Source organism: Bemisia tabaci, chromosome 1 (genome assembly GCF_918797505.1).
Source record: "Bemisia tabaci chromosome 1, PGI_BMITA_v3".
Lineage (NCBI taxonomy): Eukaryota > Metazoa > Arthropoda > Insecta > Hemiptera > Aleyrodidae > Bemisia > Bemisia tabaci.
In genome coordinates this window covers 80,432,474-80,460,008 of record NC_092793.1, presented here as the reverse complement: position 1 = coordinate 80,460,008, position 27,535 = coordinate 80,432,474, and the positions used below count along the sequence as shown (strand labels likewise).

Here is a 27,535-nt window from a genome sequence, read left to right as displayed (position 1 = left end):
TTAACCGTAATTTATATCGAAATTCAAAAATAAGAGACATCTGAAGTGTTAACGCGATACAACTATTCGCGCAAGATGGATGTCCACATTGCATATGAAAAATGTAAGATGCGATGGCGTGAGTCGTGAACTCGCAATGCTCTGCTCTATGCTACTAGTTTGAAGCACCATTACGAATACGACAAACGGAAACAAACACAACATGGAAATAGAGCGAGGGAAAGGATGCGCGTTAACGACGGCGCAGAGATACAACTATTCGTACTTGATGGACGTCCGTGCTGCATCTGAAAAATTGAAGGCGCGATGACGCGAAGCGTGACCTCTCAATGCTCTGGTATGTGATGTCAATGAGGTGTCGCTCAGTTTCGGGAGACAAGTTTAAAAAGAGGCCCGAATACGTCATTCCTGTCTTCGGCTGTGTTGATACTCATTCTTTCTGCTGTCTTCAGGTTCTTGTCTGATTCTTTTTTAGGATGGATTTCCAGACCCACGTCTTAAGCTTAAGCTCGTGTAAACCGCAGCTCTGGCTCGGTTTTTTTGGAAATAATGGTGCTTGGATGCGTCTAGTGTCTTTAATTTTGAATGTTTTCTTTAATTTCAGAAATCAGTCGGTTTCTTAAATAGTTCAATTTTGCAATTTTTACTCTGTGTGATTAATAAACTTAGAACCTGAAAATAGTGTGAACTTGTGCTGCTTTGCCGAAATTTTCTGAACCCCTCTCCACGTAGGGGATGCCCTACCAGGAAATACCACATTACGCCCCTTTAACCAGCCAAGGGTCTACGCTCTCACATGGGAGCCAGTCCGACCCTGCTGGATATCTTCCTTGATTTTTATAATTCTCCATTTTTTTGGCCAGTGTGTTTGCCTACCAGAAGTTCATGCTTCACACGATTGAGGTTAATGAATGAGAGTAATGAATGCTTTCTTCAGGCATCTTCCTCAATTGAAAATCTTTGAAATAAAACCCAACATTCCAAAATTCAATTATTTTAACAACTTTTTCCACAACAGCATACTTGTATGGACTTGAATATTAGATAAAAATCAAGAATAAAGATTATATTTTCAAAGCCACAGAAATCCTGAATAGAGGGCTAAACAACACTGTACCCAGATTCAGTGGCGTGGCGTGCTTTGCGATTAATCGATATTTCCCCATTAAGAGCTGTGGTAAATAATCGATTATTAAGGTTCAGTTAAGTTAAGGGATAGTTCCGAATTTCCTCTGACTAGTGAGTTTTTTAAATTTTATTTTAACTGTTGACCTAGTCTGGTACTTTTTAAAATAATTGATTATTAAGGTGTTCGCTGCAAACACCTTATTTATCGATGCTTTTCCACAGGTTTAAATGGCCGATCAATCGATATATTGCAAAGCACGCCACGCCACTGCCCAGATTGCATTGTAAAATGGCAGATGCCTAGAAGGAAAGCAACATAATTCACTGAGAGGTGTAAAAAAAGGATTTACTTTACAGTAAAGAAAAGAAAAACAAAGAAGAACAATTGAATCAATTTAAATTATGTATGTCGAGGATAAAAAATTAACAATTCATTTAGTAACTAAGTCGATTAAAATTGGAAGAATATCAACTAGGAAAACACAGTCAGTTTTGGTCATGATGACGTACGTGAGTTTTTTCATTCCCATTGAAAAAACCGAATTACTAGGATGAAAATAAATAACTTAAATATGAAGGATCACAGAGGACAAATAAATCAATGTACACTTTAACAAAAATTACATGGAGTATTGAGGCAAAACTATTAGAGGCAGTATTACATGTACGCATAATCTTGAACCTCACAAGTGCTGTTGACTCACTCTTTGAAAGATACTGATCATTTTTTCATGCTTCATGAAAAACTTGGAGAATCAAAAAGAGGAATGCTCTTGTTATTTTATTGTTATAAATATATATCTGTTGTCAGCTTGTATGCAGATACTGAAATGCTCTAGGGAAGAATTATGAATACTATATGCATTCTGACGCATGTGTATTTTCAATACAGCGTACACTATTGTCAAAACGTTTCAATTTATTACAACTCATGTAGATTGTAGCCAACATCTAAAAATGAGGGAAACTGTGAGGCTATGAATTTGAGTAATAGGGCATAAATATCTTCTAATAATTGTGAGTCATAGTCGAATTGACAAAAGAGACAAACTTAGAATTATCAGAATGGCAACAAGAAAACTAAAGTCATGCCACAGTTCAAAACGAGGGTCATTACCAGTACTGGATATTTCATGATAGGTTTAACCTACATGTGACATTTTCTTTGCCACAAGAAAAATAACAAGCAAAACACATTTCCTGAAATACCAAAACAAGTGACTACAAAAATTGTGTGTCTTGGAACGGTTTACAACCTCTTCCAGTTTTCTGAAAACAGTATAAATAGTCCATAAAAGGAATAATGCAGAGAAAAAAATATAGACACTTGCTTCTCCAAACTTAATTTCACCCTACAAACCACATGGTGTGTGCATACCATCACCCATGCAGAAATATTTGAAACACTGATAAAAAATGTTCAAATTTAGAATATTGGCTGAAAAAAAGGGTACTCTGATGTCTACTGATTCTTTATGACTCTTTCTCACCTTCTCAACCATTAGAAGTTTGCAAACCCCCTAAATGAAGCTTGTCTCATTACAGTTTTTGATAAAACTACACTCAGCTTACTCCCTTAGACGAAACTCCTTTGGGAGACTGAAGGATTTCATGGGCGGTTTTCAAAAAATTCATGTTTTCACGCATCAACATTCGTCAAAAAAACATTCAGAAAAAGTTAAATTCCTTAATACTTCCTGTCTGTGGAATGTTTTCCACAAAAAAATTCCGAGTATTCTTCGGAAGAATTTCAGAGGGCAAACTTGAGCATTAGAAAAACCTTAATTATTGTTGAGATACATTTTTGCAAATTAACGTTCTAGTTCTCTCGTCTATCAAAGAGCAAAAGGATAAACTTGAAATATCATGACTGAACTATATTGATGGCTAAAGTCCAACACAAAGTATCAGAGTAAAAGATATTGAGAATTTCTATCTGAACTTTTTTCATCGTCAGAGAAGTAATGAACACTTAGTGATTTCTTATTGCACAGTAAAAATTAATTTCTGCTTATTTCAGACAGTAGTCTTATGTGCTAGACTTTTTTTTCAAACCCATTCACCTGCTAGCATTTTTTTGTCTACCACACTCAGCATTGCAAGTAACCAGGATGGCAATAGAGTGCCCTTGAATGATCTTTAGAGCAATACCCATGGCACTATCTATTGAGCATTCAGACAAACACAACCAAAACAATTGCCCATGAACAGCGCAAGTTAACTTGATGCACAATTCCTTCATAATGGCGCTGACGATTAAACTAATCTATGAATGGGTTGAGAAATTCGTCGAGAACACAAACTTTAAGGACACCTCAATTAACATACAAGTTCTTGGACTAATTCAGATAATACTTTAAGATATGGTGAAACATGGTACTTATTGACTCGAAATTCATGCATAATTTGTCAAAACCTCAGAGCCTGCGCAATTTTTGATTGACATGGGTGAGACTGACATTTTTGCTCGTATTGAAGAAAAAAAATAAGATTAGTTGTATATAGTACAAAAAAAATTACACGTAAAGTGAAAATATATATGAGTAGAGGCACATAAGAATAACGACTTTTAAAATCTTAAAATTGGTTCAACAGTTTTGGAATTTAAGGAGCAATGATGACTTTCAATCAACATTGACTACAAAAGACTAGACAGTTACTTGCTGCTAGCTTACTTTATGCTTCGCATTTTGACTTTCTAGGTAGATTGGTGTTACGTTAGCAGGTTTGTACACCCTGAAAAACAAAACAAAAAATGACAGCTGAGATTATCATTGAGAAACAAATTTTAAAAAAATAAAATTATGCAGTGGTCAAAATTAAATGATTAGTTTTGGAAATGAGCTGTGCTAGCACAAGTTCTGTCAAGGAACACTGAAGTGTTCTCACGATTACCTTTGATTGAACTTTGCACTGTGATCTCCAACGGTTACTTATACAGCCACTGCCACTATGCTAGTGACCATTGCTGCTCATAATTTAGATCAAAACACTACTTTAATTTGACAGAATTTTCTAATTAGGAAAAACAATTACTGGTTAATTTGTAAAAACACTTTCACGCACAGGGAAATTAAGGGTACACATGTTGTTTCTAAACTGAGCTAGGAATTGTAGTTTCAAATTGCAAAATGTAGTCCAATTTTCAGTTGATCTTAACCGCTTACAATGCACCTCAGCTGTCTCATAGATGGATACTTGTATACTCGTCAGATAGTCTATCTTCGACTCAAACAACCCTTTTACAGACCACTAGATTTGTATACTTATAAAGGGGCTATTCAAGTTTTACGTGAGCCATTTTGGCCAACTTTTTGATCCATTAAGCTACTAATAAGTTAACATCTCACCCCCACCCCCTTCGAACTAAGTAAGCCTGGCCTTGAATTTCTCTGAAAAAATAATGGGAAGAATCTGGAAAAAGGCCAAAAAATTTATTTTTAATGGAAATCATCCTGTTCATGTTTTTGAAATGAAAATGTGGAGTGAAAGTGTTCTTAGAATTGACCAAATAAGTTGTAAAGACTATTCCAAGATAATTTTCGGAATGAACATATTTCCATTACACACTAATTGAAAATGGATTTATAAATTCTTGCTAAAAGCAGTGAATGAAAACTTATTAGATTTTTGTTAATGAGAGGGTGACTTGAAAAGAGGAATTGATATACGTACGAGTATTCAGAGTTAGGAACACCTATCACCAGCAGCTCACTTTTCTTCATCCTAAGCCGCCACATACTTTTGTGATAGCCACGAGCGTCCAAGTCCCAGATTTTGAAGCACTAAATTGAAATACAAAGAACTTAGTAATGTGTGAACTTAGCACAACTCATATTTTTCATTCATCCTGGAAAATACTTGATACTTGTTTACCAATTTCAATTAATATGTGTATCAGAGGAACTTCGGGGAAGCCCCTCAATTAATCATGGGTGCAAAAACTCCCCGATGATACTATTAAAATACGACAAGGCCAACTTGCAATTGCGTTGAAATCTTCTTTTTCTTTCTTTTTAAATTGTGATGAAATTCACATGTATTTCGAAAATTGCAGTGGATTTTCCTCGTTTCCTGCAAAAACGCAGCAACTTGTGCATAAAGTACAGAGGAAAAAGTCATAGCTTTGAAAATTTTGGGAGAAAAACTCGGTTTTTTAAATGGGAAAACCAGTTAGAAAAATGTAGAGGCTAAGAACTTTCTACACCCCTGTGCTTAATTTTGAGAGACAGCAGTAATAACAAACAGGTCTAACAGTTTGAAGGTTTAGCTTGAGGTTCCCAGTCAAGAATCTCTGGAAAGGTTTAGTCCAGATTTAAAATTAAGTTTCAGGTTGTTTTGGTAAAATTACAAAAAGACAAAGAGATCTTGTTGATTGATAAAATGCAAGAAATGTTTAAATCTACTCAAACAAAGATTTAAAACTGCTAAACTGCTTAAAATGGAAACAAAGAATTACCTTAGCAACTTCCAACCATGTTTGATGGTCCTTCGGTGCTTCCATTTTGATATACATAATAAATACACTGTCCTGTAAGAATAAAAAGCTAAGAGTTAATATTAGTAGCCCCTAAAATATGGACGATGAACGACATTTCTGTGACCCCATCTTAATAATTTTCAATGAGCCTGCATAAAAATGCGAGTAAAATTGCCTCGAAATGGATATAATAGCTCTTATGATGTGTTGCAGAGCGAAATGAAATGATTACTAAAGAAGGATAGCCTAAGCGGTTTTGTCAGTCTTCCAACTGCACTGGGCACCATGCGCAAAATGCACTTAAAAACTTGGAGGGCTGACCAAACATGTTGCATAAACAAGTCACAAGCAATACTTTGCAAGCATTACTCTCAGTACTATACTTCACTTCTATTTTCTTTCTGAATAAATTATCTTTTGGATTAATAACTGGAAAATTTTATCCTGCTCTTAGTTTCTGACTTAAAATGGCTTCTTTGCTCCTGTTCCAGTACCCATGCTTCAAAATTTAAAAAATAAAAAATATGCTTTGGGTATGATGGGCTAAGAGTCACCATAAGTTGAAATAATTAGGGAACACTATTCCTCTCTTTTTTTTCTTCAATAGACCACCAGACAAGGTACAAAATTAAGCACTCTAATACGTATCTCTCGACCAAAATTTCACATAGAACACGATTCAAGGAGCAAAAGTTACTGAAACTAACTCCTCACCAAGATATTCCATGTTTTTGGACGTGTGAATTCAAACCTCCTGCTCATGAAAACTCAAGGGTCTGCGTGAGTCAAATAACACACTAGACGTTACTATGGCAGTCTCTGCGATACGAAATTACAGTAGCCTCAATCATTAGGCTTTGGCTCAGCTATAGTAATTTTTTTACACTTTGAACAATAAAGGGTGGGAAAGGAACAATGCTTGATTGAGAAGCCTGCCAAAACTCTTGTAAGGTGCGATTTGACTCCTGTAGAGTATTGAGTTTCTTGTGACCGGGCAATTCAAATTTTCCGCAACCAATGAACAATAAAAACGTTAATATCTTAGTTAGGAGTTAATTTCAGTAATTTTCAATGAGAGAATCATGCTCTGCGTGAAATTGTAGTTCACAAAAATGTAACCGAGTGCTTAAATTTATACCTTGTCTAGTGGTCCATTTAAAAAAATATAAAACTTTAAACTTGTAAACTTATTATTAGAAATCATCATTAAAATTTTTATCTTCATTGCTCTGTGCCCGGTTATTTTATTTGACCTGAAAAAAGGACGTATGTAATTGTTTTGAGCAAAAAATTTGCATGATTTTTTGCAAAATCTATTTGGCAAGTTATACATTTCAACGATTAATTTGGGCCCCTCGCATAGTTTTATACATTATGATAGGTAATATATGTATGTATGCAAAAAATAATTTTGGCCCCTAGAAAAGAGCAGATGGCTCCTAAAAGTTAGGTTTGCCATCGAAGATGGCACCTGAAGTTTCACCCAGAAGTTGAAGCCTGAGTTATTTCCAAATCCGAATTATTTAAGGTGTTGGCGATTTCTCCAATGGCATCGCCGGAGGGTTGTTAAACAACGTTCTATTTGCAAAATTCACCAAATTTTACAATGAGTTCCCCTACTTTCCAGTTCTTCCAGACTGCTCGAAATCCTGATGATAATTTAGCAAACAGGAGACAATTCTTTTTACTATGGGTGATTTTTTTAGTTATCACTTTAACTTTGATCCATGAAGCTTAATTTCTGTTAATATTGATCAAATTTTAAGAGCAACATAGATACATCGTTGTGTATGAAACGAAAACTTACTTTAGAATCAGGCAAGAAGTTCTCTTCACAAGGAGACTTGCTATGGTCCAGTATCACACCTTTTTTGATCATTTGAATGACTAATTTCTCATAATTATCTTTCATAACACTGTAAGCAGAAATAATGGATTAGTAAGTGAAATGAAAAGGTTTGTATTTTTAAAAGTACAAGAACCTTTCAATGTCTGGGCAATATTTTCAATTCTTACACAGAGCTGAGCTTTTTAGACATGTATTTTAAACAGTAATGTGTTTGATTATAACATTAAATACTTCTAAAGAAGATCAAACACACTCTGAAAAAGCTTTGAAACTAAACTAAATCATGTATTTGAGTTGTTATCAAAAAAAGAGCAAGATTTAAGCATGTTGATTTTGTTGGAAAAATTGTGTTATGCTAATATATTTTCCGTTATTGATTGTCATTACGTAAAGTATAACTTATGTTTGAAGCTAAAAACAAACGAAAGAAAACAAGGCTATAGACACAGAACAAAAACGAAGATTTTTACAGTGACCCAACAGACATGCCTCAGATTTTTGTTTCATGTTTTTGGCCTTGTTCATTTGGCTTGTTTTTCATTTTTGCTGAAGTTGAACACCTTTATTAAATGCCGCAATTCAAGCTTTATTTTAACATGAAAATGGAAAGCTCTGGATGCATTACAAAATCTAGTATATTTACAGCATTACTCTCTACTTGACAATGTCTTCTGTGTAATAGTGTCAATGTGGCTTCCTCTGATAAATGTAAAAAACTTGGGTGTGTGTGTAACAAGAAGAATCTGCTTTTTCCAAAACCTGTTGAAAAATTGATTTTGCATGATGTGTACAGACTTTGGAGAAAAAATTCCCCGACTTTTCTAGGTTTTGTCTGACAAAATTTCCTGACTTTTCACATTGACAATTCGGGAGCATAGAATTGAGAGTGAACAATTTTTGGCATTGATTTCACTGCAAATGATAGAAAAATGGAAACTGTTACCTTCGGATATTAGGTATTCAATTAACTAATATCATAATTCCTCATTGGAATTTTATCCTCTGATCAGTGGCGTGGCATGCTTTGCTATATATCAATTGATCTGCCATTTAAACCTATGAAAAAGGATCAATAAACAGGGTGTTCGCAACGAACGCCTGAAAAATCGATTTTTAACAATAGCTTCAAATGAAGAAATATCGAAAATCAATCATTCACGCCTCGCCATTGCCTCTGATCACTATGCAGAGTGTAGCTCAACAGTACTGAATTCCGCACTCCAGAGGCTCAGTCTGCTTGTGTGGACAGAGTTGATGATTTTTCAGATTTTAAACTTCACCATTTCAGTCTTTTTCATAAAATTCCTAGACTTTCCCCTGATTTCTCTGACCTGATGAAATTGTCTGACATTTCCCAGTTTTTCAGACCTATAGACAGTGTTTTTATTATATGAAGTTAAGAATCAAGATATGAGTACATATCTTTCTAGATTTTTTACAAACCTTTCAATATTAGATAGTTTCACAATAGGCTGCGTGTTGAAAGAGTGAGTTTTGAAATAGGTGTCTTGGAAGTAAGAGTTCATATTGAGACCCAGCGAGCCAAAATGATAAGTTCGTGAGACCTCCGGAATAATGCACTCTCTCCCTTTGCGGATTTCAGGCATTCTCATCCACATGTCCCAATCCCACATCTGAAACATAGATAGATATTAGCTCTGCAGATGCTCTGTTAAATAACTTTGAATTAAGGAGAGCATTACTGGTATGTTATGATGAAACAGCAAACTAACTCCATATTTTTTAGAATTTGGTTCCTTTAAGTGATTATGAACACTGTTCCAGAAAAAATCTGTAAATTTCCTTTAACCAAATAATAATAGTGAAAAGATAGAGAAGAAGTGGAGTTTCTCGTTAGACTTAGAAAATCCTTAAATAAACTGGTAGTGTAATGCACTTAATTTCCTTATGGCAACAGACAGAGAATTTCGAAAATCCTGGACACCTAGATAATCTGTACTAACTAATGTTGCTTCGTCTCTTAATACTGTTTTTAACTTAATTTAATTCATTTACATACTTGGATGGACACGAGGCGTATACTTCTTGAAGTAGTTACAATATTTTTGATCAAAATTTGTTAAAAAAAACCGAGGGCTGCATTTTCTATACCACGATATTTTGCAATTTGGTCTGGTCAAATTTACCTTTTCTGGGGTTGGCCATTTGACCTCAAGTTCATCCTTATACAATGATCGTTTCAAGACCCAACCTAGTCCTGGCATAGTTTCCACACGCTGAAGCTGTGTAACATCACTGCTTGTATGCTCATACCCTTGATCGTTCCATGCTGAGATGCAGTATATACTGCTGTCTTTCTCCAGCAGATTCAAAGTTTGGTTGAAATAACTGCAAAGGACAAAAATAATAACATTGGTCTAGAAAATAAAGTAAATCCAGGTATTTTTCAATGTTAATCTGACTCGAGTTACTTTTGCATGAATTGAACAAGTTACTCTCCATTTGACATAATTGAGTAATTTCTAGAAATTAGAGAAAATCTAATTGCAATTGAAAAATTTGGATTAATTCTATAAAATCAAGGTGAAAATCTGGAGTTTTTTGCAAAACTGCAGAGGGAATTGTGTACTATTTTGCTGCATCACAGCAATTTGTGCATATAGGGCAAAAAAAGTGCATACTTCGAAAATTTTAATGACTAAGGGGTTTTCAAAAAGGGAAGGCTAGGGAATTTCCAATCCAACATCCTGCCATGGTGTACCATTAATGAACCACTAGACAGTGAGGAAATTTAAACCAATGGCGTGGCGTGCTTTGCGATTTATCAAAGATGACCGAGTGGGGTCGAAAAGCTTCGGCAATGTGTTAACGCACTTAACAAACTAATCACAGCTAATGGCCATTCTTCTCCTTTATTCATTATTTATTGCTGTTATCCGCACGATGTTTAATTATTCAAACCTATGGAAAAGGATCAATAAACAGACCTTGATAATCCATTCTTTACCATAGCTTCAAATGGAGAAATATCAATAATCGATCATTCACGCCACACCATTGATTTAAACTTTCTGATATGTACATGGTTCCTCACCAAAATTTAACGTAGAGCACGATTAGCGCAGCAAAAATTACTGAAGTTGACTCATAACTAAGATATTAAGGTTTTTAGTAAAATGATTATGTTAATTTCGAATTCCCTGCTTGCAAGACAAACAATAGTCGACTTGAATCAAATAGCGCACTAAAACAGTTTTGGAAGACTTATCCTTATTGTAATCCAGCAATGTTCCTTCTCCACCTTATGTTACTCAAAGTATTAACAACGTGCAACAGCTGACCCAAAGCACCGAGATTGAGGTTGCCATATTTTCATACCACAGAGATTGTTACAGTAACGTTCAGTGCGCAATTTGACCTGCGTAGAATTTTATTTTTTCATGAGCGGGAGGTTCAGACTCACTTATTGAAAATCGTTGAATATCTTAATTAGCAGTTAATTTCAGTAATTTTCGTTGCAAGAAACCGGTTCTGCGTGCAATTTTGATGAGAGATCATGAATCAGAATGTTCATATTCGCACCTTCTTTGGTGGTCCATTCGAAAAGAAAAGGCTTTGAGAAGAAATATACTTCCATTTCTTATTCTACTTTTTAGAGCTTGTCAAAGGCTTCTTTGATTCATGCGTTCATACAGTCCAAAATACTGCTCGTTGCAGAGGAACTCTTTTGTATGCATTACCTACGCCCTAGATATGTAAGGTATGTACTCTCTACAAGTATTTCATTGCAAATAAATTGACCAATAGAAAAAAGTAGCAGGAGTTTGTACCTCTTAAGAAAATCTCTGGGAAAATGTTTGAGGCTCTGTCTGAAAAGAGCGACATAACATACCTGAAAAAATCAGGCGAAACATCTAAATCCTCCTCCAACACGATGGCGTATTTTGCTTTAGGAAACAGGCTGAAAGTGGCGGTCAAGGAAGCCTTGTAATGTTGTGATATGCGTGCATTTTTTACTCCGATTGGAGTGTGCTGAATGCCTCTTAGACCAAAGAGTTTTGTTACTTGAAGAGGCTCATCGAAATACCCGTCAATGAAGACAGTTATCATGTCTTTATTGACACCTTGTGCTGAAAGTAGTGATTGAAGCATTCTGGAAAAAGAGATACAAGATGGTTATTGATTTAGCAAGAGAATTTTCATATTCCTTCTTTAAGAATTACATACAGTATGCAAATATTTGGCGTCAGCTTGATTTCAATATTATGTGATACGTCCCTAACGGCTCCTCAAGTATGATGAGCTTCGAATGAAATTACCCAGGATTGCCATAGACTTTAAACAAGTAGCAAAAGCTACCTGCTGAGGGGGCGCCGCCCCCCCAGACCCCCCCTTTCAAATTATATATGTGAGACTTTGAGTATCATAGAAGTCGTGCGGCGACATGCCGAATGAAATGCCAAAATTAAAATTATTGGATCAGATGATGAGCTGATAAAAGCCTTACCCAGTAATTTGGGAACATTTCTGACACAGTTTGGTTGCTTTAACTATCACTTTGATTTGCGAAGTACAAATCGTTTTCACTTCGTATGTAGTTAAATTTGATTTTGACTGACTTAGTTTCTGATGGATTCAAATTCATAATATACATTTAGGTTCCAGGGAAAGAAAAATGCAGATGAGCTACACTTCACATGAATATAGATTGATTAAAAATAAATAATCCGAAGAAGTGATGGAATAATTGATAATTGTTTACTACAGTAAATACTAAACCTAGGATTCATAGGAATTTTAAATAAAATCCCACCCATCACTAAAATATCCCATATGTATATACTCGTGGTGCCTGCTCTCGGCTCGATTTCGCCGAATGGAATTCTTTATCATCGCGGTTGTCCTTGTTGCGTGCGGGAGGAAATGAAGGCGCGCTCGCAGTAGCAAGAAGCAGACGCGCCAGGTTGCTTGCGACGCGTGAGTGTAGCTTAACCTCCACAGATTAACAAACCGTCGAGCAGCCACGCGAAAAGTCCTATACCTACATAGAGAAAAAAAAGGAGGTATTTGCATCTTGAGGTTTGTTTACCCTGTGACGTAGGTCTGTACAACCTGGCCAGCGAAATCCGAAATTCGAACTATGAAAAATTGACCATAATTTCCGATTTTCCGAGGTGTAAAATACACAACTCAGCAGAAGAAAAAAAGAAAAATCGATTCGATATTTCTGGAGATAAATGTATCGATACGGACGATAAATAAACGTTGAAATATCGATACAATATTTTGGTCTAAAATATCGATAGTCAGGTGGCGCGGAGCGTCTTCGAGGGGTTGGGCCGCGTAGTGGCCAGTCGCTAGACGATAGAATAATCGCACCCGAAGCCCGAACCCAAATTGAGCCTCATTCGAGCGGGTCTCAAAGGGGGCCCAAGGCTGCAATCGCGGCCGAGCCTCACAGCGGTCCCGCTAGGCTAGCGGCCACCGACCCTCGGAAAAGTCGTAAAAACGAATGACTCAAGTTCACACGTGCAGGGCTCGGTGCATTGCAGCCAAATTGGTCTGTTTGTTATTCAGGATAGTGTCCTAGCATAGGTTTATTTAAAAAAACAATTAAATAAGAGGAGGGATTTCAACCCTGAACAATGTCCTTCCCCCCCCCCCCCCCCCCCCCCCCCCGGGACCACGGACGGCCTGTGACCCTGGCCGGCCCGGCCCGGCCTCTATGTCAGTTTCGGTGAGCACAGTTACAGAGATGGACCATTTTTTTTAGGGAGCGAACAAATCAAAATTTTGAGCCTTAAGTTGGTCGCAACCATATCCGGAAGTCGTTACAGTGACATTTTTGTGCAACATGCTTCTGTGGAAAGTGCAATACTTAATGAATACTTTTGACAAATCGTGTTTTTTCCGGTGTGCACTTCAAACGTGATTTATTTGTGGAGTGTCATACGTTCCTTTTTGAATTGAAAAACTCGTCAGATGCATTGGGTAATAAAGAACAGCATCTCTCATTTCTTAACGCAGGGGGCGGCAAATTTTGCATTTTTTTAAAATGTAGGTTTAAAAAAAATCGGATTCAGAAAAAAAAAATTACAAACGAGAAAGCGTCTTTCGGTGACACAAGAGACAGCACTTTTAATTAGTCGAGTTAAGAGAGAAACTAAACACGCAATTTGGCATGGAGCGGTGCAGCAGTGATGATGGGGACTTGAGATAAAAAGGAGAAGCCCTCAGCGCGGCGCACGGTGAATCGAGTCAATGAGAGAGGTCGGAAAAAATTTGGGAACTTAAAACGCTCAGAACTCCGTTTATACAAGAACCTAATGTTCTGCAAGCTGTTCCACTGGTTTTCTCGTGATATTTTCTTCCAGTATCACCCCTTGAACTTTAAAATGTGACGAAATAAACATCAACATTTGCAGTTTTTGTCAAAAATTTCATGTCCAACCCCTCTAATTGACTCAATCCACTGTGCGGCGGTCGGCGTGATACGCATAACGCCTACAAGACTGTACGAATACTTCACGCATTGTGCCAAACACAGTGCGGTCAGCGCGGCGCGTCAGCGGAAGTTAAAATTATTAAACCACACTTATGTTTGTTCTTGCATAATTTTTATGTACCTTCATTTCTTACAAATGGAAGGCCTTGTTCACACATAGATAGGTTTACGGAACTTAACTTTCGCGCAAAGTTCCGTGCGAACTTCTGCTAGTAGTGAGGGGCATAGTGTCCTATCTTTTAATTTTTCTTGTTTTGCCGGTTGAAAATGCGGGTGTGATCCCTGCGAAACGTCCCGGGTTTCTTATTATATTTTATGTGTTTCTTTTTATTATTTGCGCCTTAGTCCCGTTTTAAGTTGTTTCTCTGTTACTGTTTCGGGCCGATTAGGTTGTTTTTTATTGATGTTTCGAAACGAATGAGAAGGGGGCGGCAAAATACAGGTGGCCCATAGGCAGCAAGTAGGTAAATCCGGCCCATGGGCGGCAAGTAGGTAAATCCAGCCCTGTTTTTTAAATGAATTTTGAGTCAAATTTACGTGAGAAATTGATTTACCAAGATTATTTTTCTTAATTAAAATTAACTTTCTTTTTAATACAGTTTTTACGTAAATACATTTGTTCGTAATTTCCAATACTTTTTACGAAATTTTTATGTTAATTTAATAATTATGTAAATTTGACTTCCTTTTCCGAATTTTTTCTTTTTTCGCGTTTTACTGTGACTTTTAACAATTTTAGACTTTCTTTCCTTACTCTAGTAAGGATCTAGTCGTCAGAATCTATCCTGAACGACAACTTACATTCATGGAAAATAAAGCTTTAAATGTTCCTGACCATTTGTTACCATCCAAACTCACTAGAACACATTGTATAGGTATATGAAAAATTTGAAGAGCATCGCTGTCAAAAGCTAAGTTCTCCTTCAATTTAGCTCTTTTTGTATGGTCTACGGGTAAGGACAAAACTAACTGTTTTTGCTAAACGCTTACTGTTTTTTATTCATAAAATTTGAAAGTCTCAATGAAAGCAAAGCTATGTCCAATCACAGCTAGGTATTTTTATTTTGAGACTGCACATCCCAACTTCTCCCACTTTTTCAGCCGAATTATTTTTTTTTTGGGCTAGATTTTGGTTGGTGCAGTAATGCTGATGGTTATTTTTAGAAGACTATGATGGTGAAACCTAAAGTTTCCAATGATATTTTATCAGCATAGTAAACTCAACCACGACTTCAATCATAAATAATTCCATTTAGCGAAATCAAGCTGAAAGGCACAAGTAAGGGTTCATGAAAGTTGAAGTCATAGCTCAACATTATAGGTAGGTTCAAGTACCTTTTAACGTGTTTTAGACTTTTTTTTCTTACCGTAGACCCTGAAAAATCACTTAAATTCAAGGAAAATAAAGCCTTAAATGTTCATACCCATTTTTAAATGTCAGAACTCACTAGACCACATTATATTCATGATAAATTTGAAGAATATCGCTGTGAAAAGTTGAGTTTCCGTAGATTTAGCACTTTCCGTATGGTCTTTAAGGTAATGACAAAAAGTGCTAAATTGAAGGAGAACTCAACTTTTGACAGCGATATTCTTTAAATTCATCATGAATATAATGTGGTCTAGAGAGTTCTGACAGTTAAAAAATGGTTATGAACATTGAAAACTTTTAGTTCGATGAATTGAAGTTGTCCCTTAGGGTCCATTAGCGCTAAGGAAAAAAATTCTAAAACTTGTTTGAACCAACCCTATAATATTCTCCCACAGGATTCACTTTCAGACAGTAATAATTATTCAACATAAACATCAACCATTACTGATAAATCATCAAAGATCCTATTGGGCGAAATTCAGCCAAAAAGCACCAGTTTGGAGTCTTGACATTTTGGCCACCGTTGGTTGCTTATTTACGCTATTAAACTGTGACTCGATGATAAAGAATGCCATAGGGCGACATTCCGCCGAAAGGCACCTGTGTGGGTTCTTTACATTACGGTCACAGTTGATTGCTAAACGCTACCGAACCATGGCTAAATGATCAGAAATTCCATTTGGCGACACATGTTAACACTCTTTGAACATCTGAGGTATGAGTTCTGGAAATTTTGGCTATACTTGGTTGCTAAACGCTACTTAACAGTAAATGTTCAACAGTGACTTGATGATAAAGAATGCCATAGGGCGACATTCCGCCGAAAGGCACCTGTGTGGGTTCTTTACATTACGGTCACAGTTGATTGCTAAATCGCTACCAAACCATGCCTAAATGATCAGAAATTCCATTTGGCGACACATGTTAACACTCTTTGAACATCTGAGGTATGAGTTCTGGAAATTTTGGCTATACTTGGTTGCTAAACGCTACTTAACAGTAAATGTTCAACAGTGACTTGATGATAAAGAGATGCCATAGGGCGTACATTCCGCCGAAAGGGCACCTGTGTGGGTTCTTTACATTACGGTCACAGTTGATTGCTAAACGCTACCAAACCATGGCTAAATGATCAGAAATTCCATTTGGCGACACATGTTAACACTCTTTGAACATCATGAGTTCTGGAAATTTTGGCTATACTTGGTTGCTAAACGCTACTTAACAGTAAATGTTCAACAGTGACTTGATGATAAAGAATGCCATAGGGCGACATTCCGCCGAAAGGCACCTGTGTGGGTTCTTTACATTACGGTCACAGTTGATTGCTAAACGCTACCAAACCATGCCTAAATGATCAGAAATTCCATTTGGCGACACATGTTAACACTCTTTGAACATCTGAGGTATGAGTTCTGGAAATTTTGGCTATACTTGGTTGCTAAACGCTTCTTAACAGTAAATGTTCAACAGTGACTTGATGATAAAGAATGCCATAGGGCGACATTCCGCCGAAAGGCACCTGTGTGGGTTCTTTACATTATGGTCACAGTTGATTGCTAAACGCTACCAAACCATGGCTAAATGATCAGAAATTCCACTTGGGATAATGGAGATGTTGCATGTGTGAGGAATTTGCGATTTGACTGTTGAATCTTGGGTAAAAGGTCACAAGAAACACAATGGTGCCACTGGTTTTCTCTGAAATCATCTCCCAAGCTCAAAAAAAAGCACTCAAGTTGAGGCCAAAATGGAGGGAATATCCCACCCTACCCTGAGAGTCCAAGTCTAGATCAAGACCAACTCTCCATGCAAAGATAGGGAGCTAATACATTGACACGGCTACCAATTTATCTGGGGACTCCAAAACTGAAAACACGGCAACCCTGCTAATGTATTTGCTCCCTATCTTTGCATGGAGAGTTTGTCTTCATGTAGACGTGGACTCTCAGGGTAAGGTGGGATATCCCCTCCATTTTGGCCTCAACTTGAGAGCTTTTTTGAGCTTGGGAGATGATTTCAGAGAAAACCAGTGGCACCATTGTGTTCCTCGCGAACTTTTATACAAGAATCAACAGTTAAATTGCAAATTCCTCGCACATGTAACATCTCCATTGGGCCAAAATGGACCGATATCAATACCTCATATGTTACTTGGTTCCTCGAAAATTCTCCTCTTGGACTTAGCCTAAAAGTGTGGACACTTTTTAGCCTCCGGCGAAACCTAGAGTCTATACGGCTTCGCCGCACGACTAAAAATGAAATTCTCTGACATTTCCTTGATTTTTCTCACATATTTTGGTGGGATTCCTTGACAATTGAACATATGTATGCTGGATGGTTAAAAAGACACATGTAAGTAGAAATAGTTTTCGAGCAAAATTTTTTGTTAAAACGTCAAACCTATTCTAGAATGCAAATAAAGGTGACTTAACAATTATACCCTGGCATTTTTTCGTTTTCCTTGACATTTCAGGTTTCCCCTGACTTTTTAAAATTCCCTGACATTTCCTGGTTTCCCCGGGTTGTGGCAACCCTGTTTACCATTGACATTGTTTTTTCAGTGGTTAGACTGATGATAAACGACCGAAATAGATTGAATAGAAGAGGATTATTAATAAAAAAAGAAGAAAACAAAATGTACCTATTCATTCTCTTCTAAAAAATGGAAAGATTGAGCTTGAATCACCAACTCTGAAATCCAACGAGAGGTTATTGTGTGCGATACAGAATCTTCAAAACGACAGAGCTTATCAGAATGTAACCTTATATTGAGCTTGAGAAAAACTTTCCGGAATGGATTTGTTGCAGATTTAACCCTCTCATTACCAGGCTAGGTTTTGTGTGCACATGCCCCACAATGGGAATTGGCTATCACACAAACAAATGAACACTTTGTCAGGAAGTGTCTAAAGTTAACATTCTCGTAGACAGATGTGGCTGCAAATATGATTACATCTGTGTAGCAGTTGTTGAGCAACTGCTGAAACGTTAAAGGAGGTATGCAGTTACAATGAACACAGATGCTGCCTTTGCAGTGATGAATGGGTTTATGCTCAGCCAAAACAATATCGTTCAATTGAAAAATACATACATTAAGCCTCGTGCTCTGCGACGCCCAATTGCCATTGCCCCCCATCCTCCCAGAGATCATCAGGCAATTGGCACCTTCTAATCTCCTTCTCCATCCCTTGTCGCCAACCTTTCACGGGACATCCATGCCGTCGCCTTCCGGAAGGAACCCAATCGAAAACCTGCTTGGGCAACCGATCTTTTGCCATCCTTCGCACGTGTCTATACCAGACCAACTGCTTGGACCTGATATCGTGCATGATGTCCTTCTCCACACCCATTATCTCGTGCACCTTTTCATTACGGATGCACTCTCTTCTCGATATCCCGGCAGACCTCCGCCAAAAGTCCATCTCAGTTGCCCTAAGCATGTCTTCACTCCATTTTTTCAGTTGCCAGACCTCACTCTCGTAAGTTATGATACTCTTCACGATGACGTTGTCAATTTTCCTTTCAGTCTCCTTGGAGATACTCTGGTCCCAGAGAGCCCCATTTAGCATCGCAATAGCTTTCCTGCACATTCCAATATTAATAGCCCGATCCAAATTTCCGTCCTTAAATAACCACACTCCTAGATATTTATACTCTTCACAGTCCTGAATTCTCCGGCCATCCTCCAGTTCAATGCTTTGCTGATCACCACCGATAACCAACTTCTCCGTCCAAATTGAAAAATAAAACGGAAAAAATCAATTCAGAATGAAAGGCAAATACCTGTAGAGATAATGTGGGCGGTTACTGGCAATAATAACGACAGGAACATCGGCCACTTGATTGTTTGGGAACTGAAAAAGGAGGAAAAAATGATGTTACATGGTTTAGTAGGCACAGAACCAACTCATTTGACAGGGAAACTGTCAGTTTCAGGTATCAGTAAATAGAAAATCAATACATTAGGGGGTCACAGTGATAATTGGCTTACATATTGCGATTTGGAACAACAATTTCAGTCTCATCCATAAAAATACATTTGTCTGTAGGGAAATTAATGGTACATACGTTTTTTTTTTCTTTTAAACTGAGACAGACATTGTAGTTCCTCATTGCAAAATGTAGTTCAATTGACACATGATGAACTTGACGGAATCAGCCTAACTAAACTCGACATTGCATAATTTTCTCTTATGTTGTATTTTTTAAAAATAAAAGCAAGCATGACTGAAGCTTAAAATTTGTTTAATATATTCTCCACAATCTAGAGTAAATTCATAGAAAGTTTAAAGTTTAGTTCTCAAAACAGAAAATTGTGTGAAGATTTAAAAATGTCAAGCAGTGTTTGGCAAAGGCATACTGTAAGTCTAATAGCTGCCAAAAGGACACTGGTTAAATTTTTCTGTCAATAAAAATAATCACTATTATTGGATTAATGCTGGTAAAGGCTTCAGATTTTTGGTCACAGTGGGCAGCTGGAAAATGCATTTCACAGCGTAATTTATATGAGGTGCAGGTGAAAAGAAACGCCTTCAAGCTTATAACTTAAGAGCAATCTAAGATTTTGGCAAAAACTAAAAATATTCTGAAAGACGACGTAATTACATCCTATCAGCCTATTGGTTTAAAAAATTGAACAATTTGTTGGAGAGGTAATTGCATCTTCTTTCAGAATATATTTAGTTTTTGCCAAAATCTTTAGTTATTCTTAAGTTATGAGCTTAGAGGCGTTATTTTCCAGCTGCGCCTTGTACATTACTAGATAATGCTGTTCCATTCCATGAAAAATGTTTTATTAAGCTGTCAATTCTATTGATTGCGTTTCTAATGAACAAAGCTGGATGTTGTTTGCATCGAGGGCAATAAAAGTAATTCACCTGTTCTGGCTGAAATGTTAAGGAAGCAGGATCATTGCAGCAACAAACACTGCCATAACCCTCGATGTTGCTGCAAAATTCTTTTCTGCGAACATTTTCTTCAGATTCTGGCCAATCACATTCACTTTCTGCAAGATGAGGAGAAAAAATAATAGTATACAGTATGTCAATGGCCATAGTGCAGAACCATGTATCTCCATTGCGGTGTTTAAACATTTCTGCTCCTATTTTATTTTTTTGAAAAGAAAACTAAGGTGCCTAACCATTCATAGCTTAAAATTTATACAGAATATTCTACTGACGGAGAAGGAAAATCAAGGAAGTTTTTAAGAAATTACGTTTGATAGCTTTCTAAAGAAAAAATTAAGTATGACAGGAAGTCTGCAACACCATAAACAGAGCTACCTGCTTTTGCATTTTGGCCTTCAATATAATAGAAATTGGTGCCTTTTGTAAGCACCAATTTTTATGATAAAAAATTAATACTGAAATTTGTGCCATTCTCTGTCGCAAAATTTAACATAAATATCCTCTTGATGATAAGTTTGTTCTAGGCAAGACGTTCTAATTGAAATGTTTTAGAAAAAATTATATATTTTTACTTATATTTGTTAGAAAAACTCACTCCCAATGAAATGAAAGTCTGATAAGAAGCACAAAGAGGGATATTGGTAACTTGTTAAAATCTTTTTAAAATGTTCCATGGTTTGTAACATAACAAGACATCGCAAAATAAACCTAATGACGACGGCATAATACAAGGATTTTCCAGAGAGTACGTAACCTTTATTTTAGGGCCATAATGCCCCAGTTGCGTGGCTCTAAAATAGGAACACAAGAGAATAAGAATGAGAAAATGGGTTAGCAAGACAAGGCTAGATTATTAAAATACTAAAAAAGCAATCGTTACAGTCTTTAAAGCCGTCACAGGTTCATTTTCAGTTGCTAAAACAATAAAAATTAGTCCAAATTGAACAGCAGAAATCAGACCAACTGGAGACCATCACCAAACAGACCATCAAGTCGCCAATCACTTTTAAACTAATTTGTTTTTGTAGCTGAAAATGTGCTTATGATGGTTTAAAATGCCTTGCCTTTTTATTGTTTTAATATTTTAGCCTCATCTAACTAATTTTTGATTCTAACTCGTATTTACTTCCAGGTAGGTAACTCTTGAGGACATAAAAATTCTCAGCTCCTTTAGGAAGCTTATACTAAAAATGGTAACTCATTGTCAGTGTCCTAAAAATTTTGCACAGAGTACAGGAGACACTAATCTTAATATGTAAAATTGCAACCAGCAAACAATTGCAAAAAAGCTGGAAGTTTGGCGTGGTACCATCTGGCATCTCGCAAAAAATGAAGTTCAGGACAAGTGTCCATGTCTCGGTATGTAACATCTTTGATTTTACCTGGCCTGAAAACAAGATTCCCGGGTCAGCGGGAAGGGGGCTTTGCACTAGAATCTCTGCCGTTGCTGCGAGGCTCAGTAAGTGTCATTGCAAGGGAGAGATTTTGACAATTTACTGTCATACAAAAAAAGAGAGAGTAACGGCAAGTTGAGACAATCAAAGGTCTAATTAGAAGCATGCTTTCTTAAAGTTTGGTCATGAACTTCGTGTTGCAGCATTTGAGCCTTGCTGCCAACTCTTAAATTTTAATTTTTAAAAAAAATTCCATTACCTTCAAAAGGAACTAGGGGAACCTCTGTTTTTAATAAAACTGCGGCACCCCATGAACTGAAATCTGCACTCTTGCTGTACGTTTCTCCAAACATTTTACCCCCTTTTTGTGTGACCATAGCCCACATATCTCTCCAACCAATTATCTGGACATGCTGAGAGCCGAGCCTTTTAATCAAGTCTCTTGCTGCCTGCTTCATTTGAAATGTGCCTTCATCCTGAAAGTGAGAGCAAATTATGTTACAATGTTTCAAGAAATTAGACCGCATCTGATCAAATAGCAGTAATAATTTGCTAGAAGTCCATAGTTTGCTAGAAGACAAAGCTAAAACGGAAAAAATATTTCAGTCCCTCAAGAACATTACAAAAACCAATAGAGCTCCTTGAATCTATTTTCTGGTTTTTCTTCCTTTCCAAAAATAGTATTAATGTGCTTTACTTTGCATTTTACAAGCTTTTTCTTTTGCTCCGCATTCTACAATATTCTCCATTTTCAATTTTTTACTGTTATCATATCTAGTTCATTGTTTCAATTTCAAAAAGCAGTCTCTGTATTCCTCCACAACTAAATAAAAAATACACCAGGCTTCAAAGTATGGACTTGTTCAAAGGAAATCACAAGTCCCGATGTCTTCCATTATCCGCATCAAAATAGTCGCAACAGGTGACAGTCAGGGAAAGGATTAGGCTTTCAGTTGGGTCAGCATAGTTGCCATTTACGGGCTTTGAGGTGATTCGACGGTTGCCATTTTTGTGTCAGAGCGACGAGCGATATATCGCATCAATTCGTTTCATAATTTCAGGTGCTTGCCATTTTTTTTCGAATTTTGAGATCGCACTTCTGTTGTCATGAGACTAAAGAATTCATGTACCAAATTTGACAAAGAAATTCAACGTATTAAAGGCGTGGTTTTTTTAGAGGAAAAATCCTGCCTTTAATACGTTGAATTTCTTTGTCACATTTGGTACATGAATTCTTCAGTGTCCTGACAACAGAATTGCGATCTCAAAGTTTGAGAAAAATGACGAGTTAGCTGAAAAAATGAAACAAATCTATGCAATAAATCACCTGTCGCTCTGACACAAAAAATGGCAACCGTCGAATCACCTTAATCTTGAATTTTGTGGCGTAATTAGTTGCAAGGTTTATAATGGGTATACATAACTCCTGTCTACTAGTATAGTTTCAGAATGACTGTCTTAGATTGCCTAAGTCTCATTGCCAACTGCACATTTAATAATTTGTTAGTGAAGAGTCCTCATTGAGTAGACATAATTACCTTAATGGCAAAAATGATGATTCGACTATCAGACACCATGTTCAAAAATAGAGCCATGGCATCGTCTTCATGAGGAGAATATGTATCAAAGACCCGCTGTGCCATTACATTACCACTTGACTGACTCAGGACGAGAACATGAATGCCTCTGCCAGTTTGCTGTCCACCATCCTCTAAAATCTGGTCATGAGAAAAAAAATAGATAAATGAGAATTGGCATTGCTGCTTTAAACATCATATCAACATAAGAAAACACAAGAACCTAGTTTAATAGAAACGTATAAAGTTGCATTTTGCAAAAAAGAATGGGTTGAAAGTAGTTTTTGAATTTAACTGGTCGTAAATTTTCCCTTGTCAAAAATTCAGCTCTGAGAAAAATATTTTGAATATGGAATTAGTCTTTCAACTTTGCCTTTAACATTAAGTTTTGTAGAGGATTAAAACTTAAAACCTCTTTTCCTCCATTCAAGATACATGCGACTTGGTGTTTCGGTTAATTTGGTTCACAAATAGTGATATGGTTTCTGATAAACTTGTGTTTGTGGGTGCAAAATATTTTAAAACCTCTGCGACCAACTGGTTGTAAGATTAAATTAGAATTGTTCAAACATGTGTAAATTCTGAATTAGCATTTAACATCACATGTTTCCTCTTCATAATCTAACCCACATAAAAAACGATTTACACAACAGGAAGTTCTGAAGTCAACCCTTGAACGAGATAGTAACAAGTATACTTTTTATTACCTATTGAATTATTTTTATCACAGATCAAATGATAGTTGAATGATACAAATGATATCATTTGTATTTTTGCCATTCAAAAAATGTTAAATGTAAACAGGAGAAGTAGAATTGCCTTACGCTGTGATACTTTATTATATGAAAATTACATTTCACTTAGCGGAAGCTTTTCGACCACACCTGGTCACAGCGTAAGGCAATTCTGCTTCTCCTTTTTATTACTTTAATTAATGCTGATATTTATTCGCACGATTTTTGATTAATGTTAAATGTAAACACTTAGATCTTGCATGCGAGTTGATTTCCAGGATTTTTGTAGGCCTGTGATTTGTTTTTCTTGGGTAATTGTGTGGAGAAAGTATTTAGCGTAGTGCTTTAATCCGCAACTTGTCTTCTGACCCATCAAACAAAAGAATTAAAAAATGTGCTCTCGGCCTCCTCAATTTTTACACAATCAACTTGCTGAGAGTTTTAGAGGATTCTAGTTTTTAGCGTTGTTTTAGAAGGAAAAAATGTTTCATAAACAAGCAGGCTTGTCCAGACTTTCTATTTTTAAGATAAAGAAAGTATGGTATTGAGTTAAGGAAGGAAGAAAAAGAGGAAGAAAGAAACCAATAATGTGGCTCGAACTGTAACACTGATGAGTGTGATCTACAGATAAAGTTTATTTGAAAAGACCCACAACATGATAGATCTATCAACATGACCCCAGCTTAGAATTCCAAACACCTGCCTGAACTGAACACTCTCCCTCGTAAGTCTTGCACTGACACTAATTAAAGCTCAAATTTTTTACTCTAATTCAGGTTTTTAGAATGTTTATAGCCTTCATTTCCTTTCAAAATAGTGGTGGAATACTGCTGGGTTAAGGAAAAGCACTGTACGAATATTCAAAAGCCGCCAAATTTCCCCCAAAAAAACGTGGATTTTTTTAGGAATGTTATGCATATTTTTCCTCAAAATTTTCAGATGTGATAGGTTAAATTGTGAACAAAATTTCCTAAGAAATTGAAGGAAAAATATTCAGAATTTTCACAATACATTAGTTTTTTATTGATTGAAACATGGCAATGCCTGGATGCTCACACGGCTATTTTCCTTCGCATGGCAGAATAATGTGGGGATTTTATACACGATGACAGGGTTGAATATACTAACCGTTGCACCATTTACTGAGACTGAAACTTTAGACTGACTGGAGAGTACTTCAATGCTCAGAAACCGCAGAGAGTTCTCCAAATGTCGTGATGTTTTCCTTCCATCACTTTCAATGTTCAGGTCAATATCAACTGTGGAAAGAATAATTTGTTTGAATATTAATTCACATATCCTTAAAGCTAGTGAAAGAACAGGGCCTCTCTAAAGTTTATCAAGGTTGCCTCAGGGAATGGATCCCTCTGAAACTATAGCTAGAGCGAAAGTATAACGAAGACTAATAAACTATACCGCCTAACTGACAATTTTGGCGAAGAATAAAATACGCAAACTAATGATTTCAGTTTTTTTCCAATTCTATAGGGGATCGCTTTAATGACACTGTAATGTGAGAAAAATTGCAAATCTAACTTCAAAATTACAAAAATGGCAAGGTTTTCTCTTTGTTCTGCAAGATTGTCAGTTTGCAGATAGGCGGTGGTATTCGTTAGCCATCTAAAAGATGTTACATATGGAAAATGGCGCAATTTTATTACGTTCCCACAGTCAGAAATTCACTCCTTAATGATCTGCTTTTAAAATTTGCCCAATATTAAGCTTCCGGCTCCAAGAAGTAATTTATGCTACAGTAACATTTAACACAGACCGTAGTTTCCCTCACAAAAAAATGTAACTACATTTCAATGTTGCCAAATCTCTTCTTGCAAATTGCATTATTACTAGGAGAATCTTTGGCATTTCTGACTGAAAATATTAATTTTCAAATTTCATGAAGCGTCAAAGTTTGCAAATTTCTTCAGTAAAAAGACAATAAGTAAATTTTAGACTTTACTATAGCTCTTATCATGATTTTAAGACTATTTTCTATTCAAAACAACTCTTAATTTTGCTTTGAATAAAATTCACAGGGGACCCACAGTCTGAACAGTGATTGAATTATGGTACAGTCACAAGAGGCAGCTTTATGTCTACACACTGACAAAAAATGCAGTGTCACAAAAAACTGTCTGGTACTATTATACCATCCATCAGTCACTTTTAAGTCATGTTAACAAACGCAGAGGGCAAGAAACCTTTTGAACTCCAGCTTGATTTTACTGAATTTTGAGTTGCAGATTCTGTTTACACTTATGAACACTTCATATACTAATGCTGTTTAGCGCTTAGGTTTGAATCGTATGAGGAGATTGTGCTTCTTGATCCTTTGGTACATACAATTAAAACAGAGCTTATGTAAAAATGGTGGTAGTGAGAGAGATGGACTAGTTACCAGAGTTTGAGGTTTCTTCCTGAAGACGATGACTTGTATCCAATATGAAAATGACATTGATTCCGATGGTTATCAGCATAATTACTATCAGCAAGGCCTACAAAAAAAAACCATAATGGTGCATTTGCTATTACTCAATATAAAAAATAAATGCAAGTTATTGAAATTGCAGAACTCAAATTAGTTTGCTAATTACCTCTTTGAATATAATGTAAAAAACAAGTATAAAATGCTAAGTTTAGAAATCAACTTTTAGTTGAGATAACAGCAACTGGTCTAGTTCTTTGTCTAATATTTTTATGGCAGTCAATTAATGAATTAGAGTTTAATTTAACTTTATACCTAATATTCTGAGTAATGCTGTGAATTCATCCAAAGCTACCTGACCAGTAAGCCTTGTCATCAAACACTATCTAAAAATTTAGCAGGGGACAGAGCCTGATTTATTGGTTCATTTGACATATCAATGGCCAAAGTGTGAAACGCCATGCCTCTGTTTGCAATGCTGCAGTTTTGACATAATTTATGTTTTCTTTGGAAAACTGGTAAAGATAATTTTATAAGAACTTCCCAGAGTTTTCCTCTCTGTTGGAAGAATATTTTGAGTGAATTTCAAGCCAGAACGTTGGCTTATTTTTCTTTCAAAAAATAAGATAGGAGTGGAAACTTCAAAATACCATTATAAAGATACATGATTTTGCAATTTGGCCGTCAATCAGATATTAAGTGAAGTCAAAACACAGCTTTTAAGTCCAACCCTTGCATGCTGAAATCAACTGTATTAAGTCGCAGATTTATCAGTATAGGTAGATCTGCAGCTACCTACAGTGAGAGAAATTCAGCAAGCATTCAACAGGTAGGCTCAGGCCTACGTCTCATGATAATCTTTTTACCTTTAAAGTTTTAGCTATGAGCCTCCTCCGTCCCAAAGGACGTGCGAACGTAAGAATAGCATTCTGTGGGATGTAATAGCCCACAGTGCCATTGCTTCCAAGACTTGGGTACGCTCTTTTGGGTAGATAGGTCTGAGCGATTAACTGCTGTGCATCCATGCTTCAATCATAAGCTACCAGCCAGTTCTCTTCCTGACCCATCATTTTCTGATTGATCTATAACAAATATATCGAAAAATTATAAAAAATTGATTGGGACAATGTTACATCCTGGTTCAGTTAGGAGTAAGTATGTCTGGTAGTGGCAGGAATGGGTGCCTTGACATGTTGCTTGCTA

The 27,535-nt window shown here is 36.5% G+C and overlaps 1 protein-coding gene and 1 long non-coding RNA gene across 6 annotated transcripts in view; both read right to left on the bottom strand.

Moving 5' to 3' along the window:
- Positions 1-1,508: 1,508 nt before the first annotated feature.
- LOC109044024 (protein O-linked-mannose beta-1,2-N-acetylglucosaminyltransferase 1) overlaps positions 1,509-27,535 on the bottom strand; it is a 357,066-nt gene continuing 331,039 nt past the window's right edge. For all 5 annotated transcript variants that reach the window (XM_019061480.2, XM_019061485.2, XM_072306271.1 and 2 more), the window contains 14 exons: positions 27,199-27,414; positions 26,306-26,402; positions 25,039-25,169; positions 23,138-23,317; positions 21,859-22,075; positions 20,176-20,303; positions 19,082-19,152; positions 11,311-11,571; positions 9,605-9,806; positions 8,901-9,091; positions 7,416-7,524; positions 5,588-5,659; positions 4,804-4,913; positions 1,509-3,864 (listed from right to left, as the gene is read on the bottom strand). In XM_019061480.2, the coding sequence (XP_018917025.2) occupies positions 3,795-3,864; positions 4,804-4,913; positions 5,588-5,659; positions 7,416-7,524; positions 8,901-9,091; positions 9,605-9,806; positions 11,311-11,571; positions 19,082-19,152; positions 20,176-20,303; positions 21,859-22,075; positions 23,138-23,317; positions 25,039-25,169; positions 26,306-26,402; positions 27,199-27,357 (1,998 nt within the window). In that variant the 5' untranslated portion in view covers positions 27,358-27,414 and the 3' untranslated portion in view covers positions 1,509-3,794. The remainder of the gene's footprint in view (positions 3,865-4,803; positions 4,914-5,587; positions 5,660-7,415; positions 7,525-8,900; positions 9,092-9,604; positions 9,807-11,310; positions 11,572-19,081; positions 19,153-20,175; positions 20,304-21,858; positions 22,076-23,137; positions 23,318-25,038; positions 25,170-26,305; positions 26,403-27,198; positions 27,415-27,535) is intronic.
- On the bottom strand, positions 15,030-16,894 carry LOC140226017 (uncharacterized). The gene is made up of 2 exons (XR_011900830.1): positions 16,362-16,894; positions 15,030-16,126 (listed from the first exon to the last, which is right to left on the bottom strand). It is a non-coding gene; the product is annotated as an uncharacterized lncRNA (long non-coding RNA).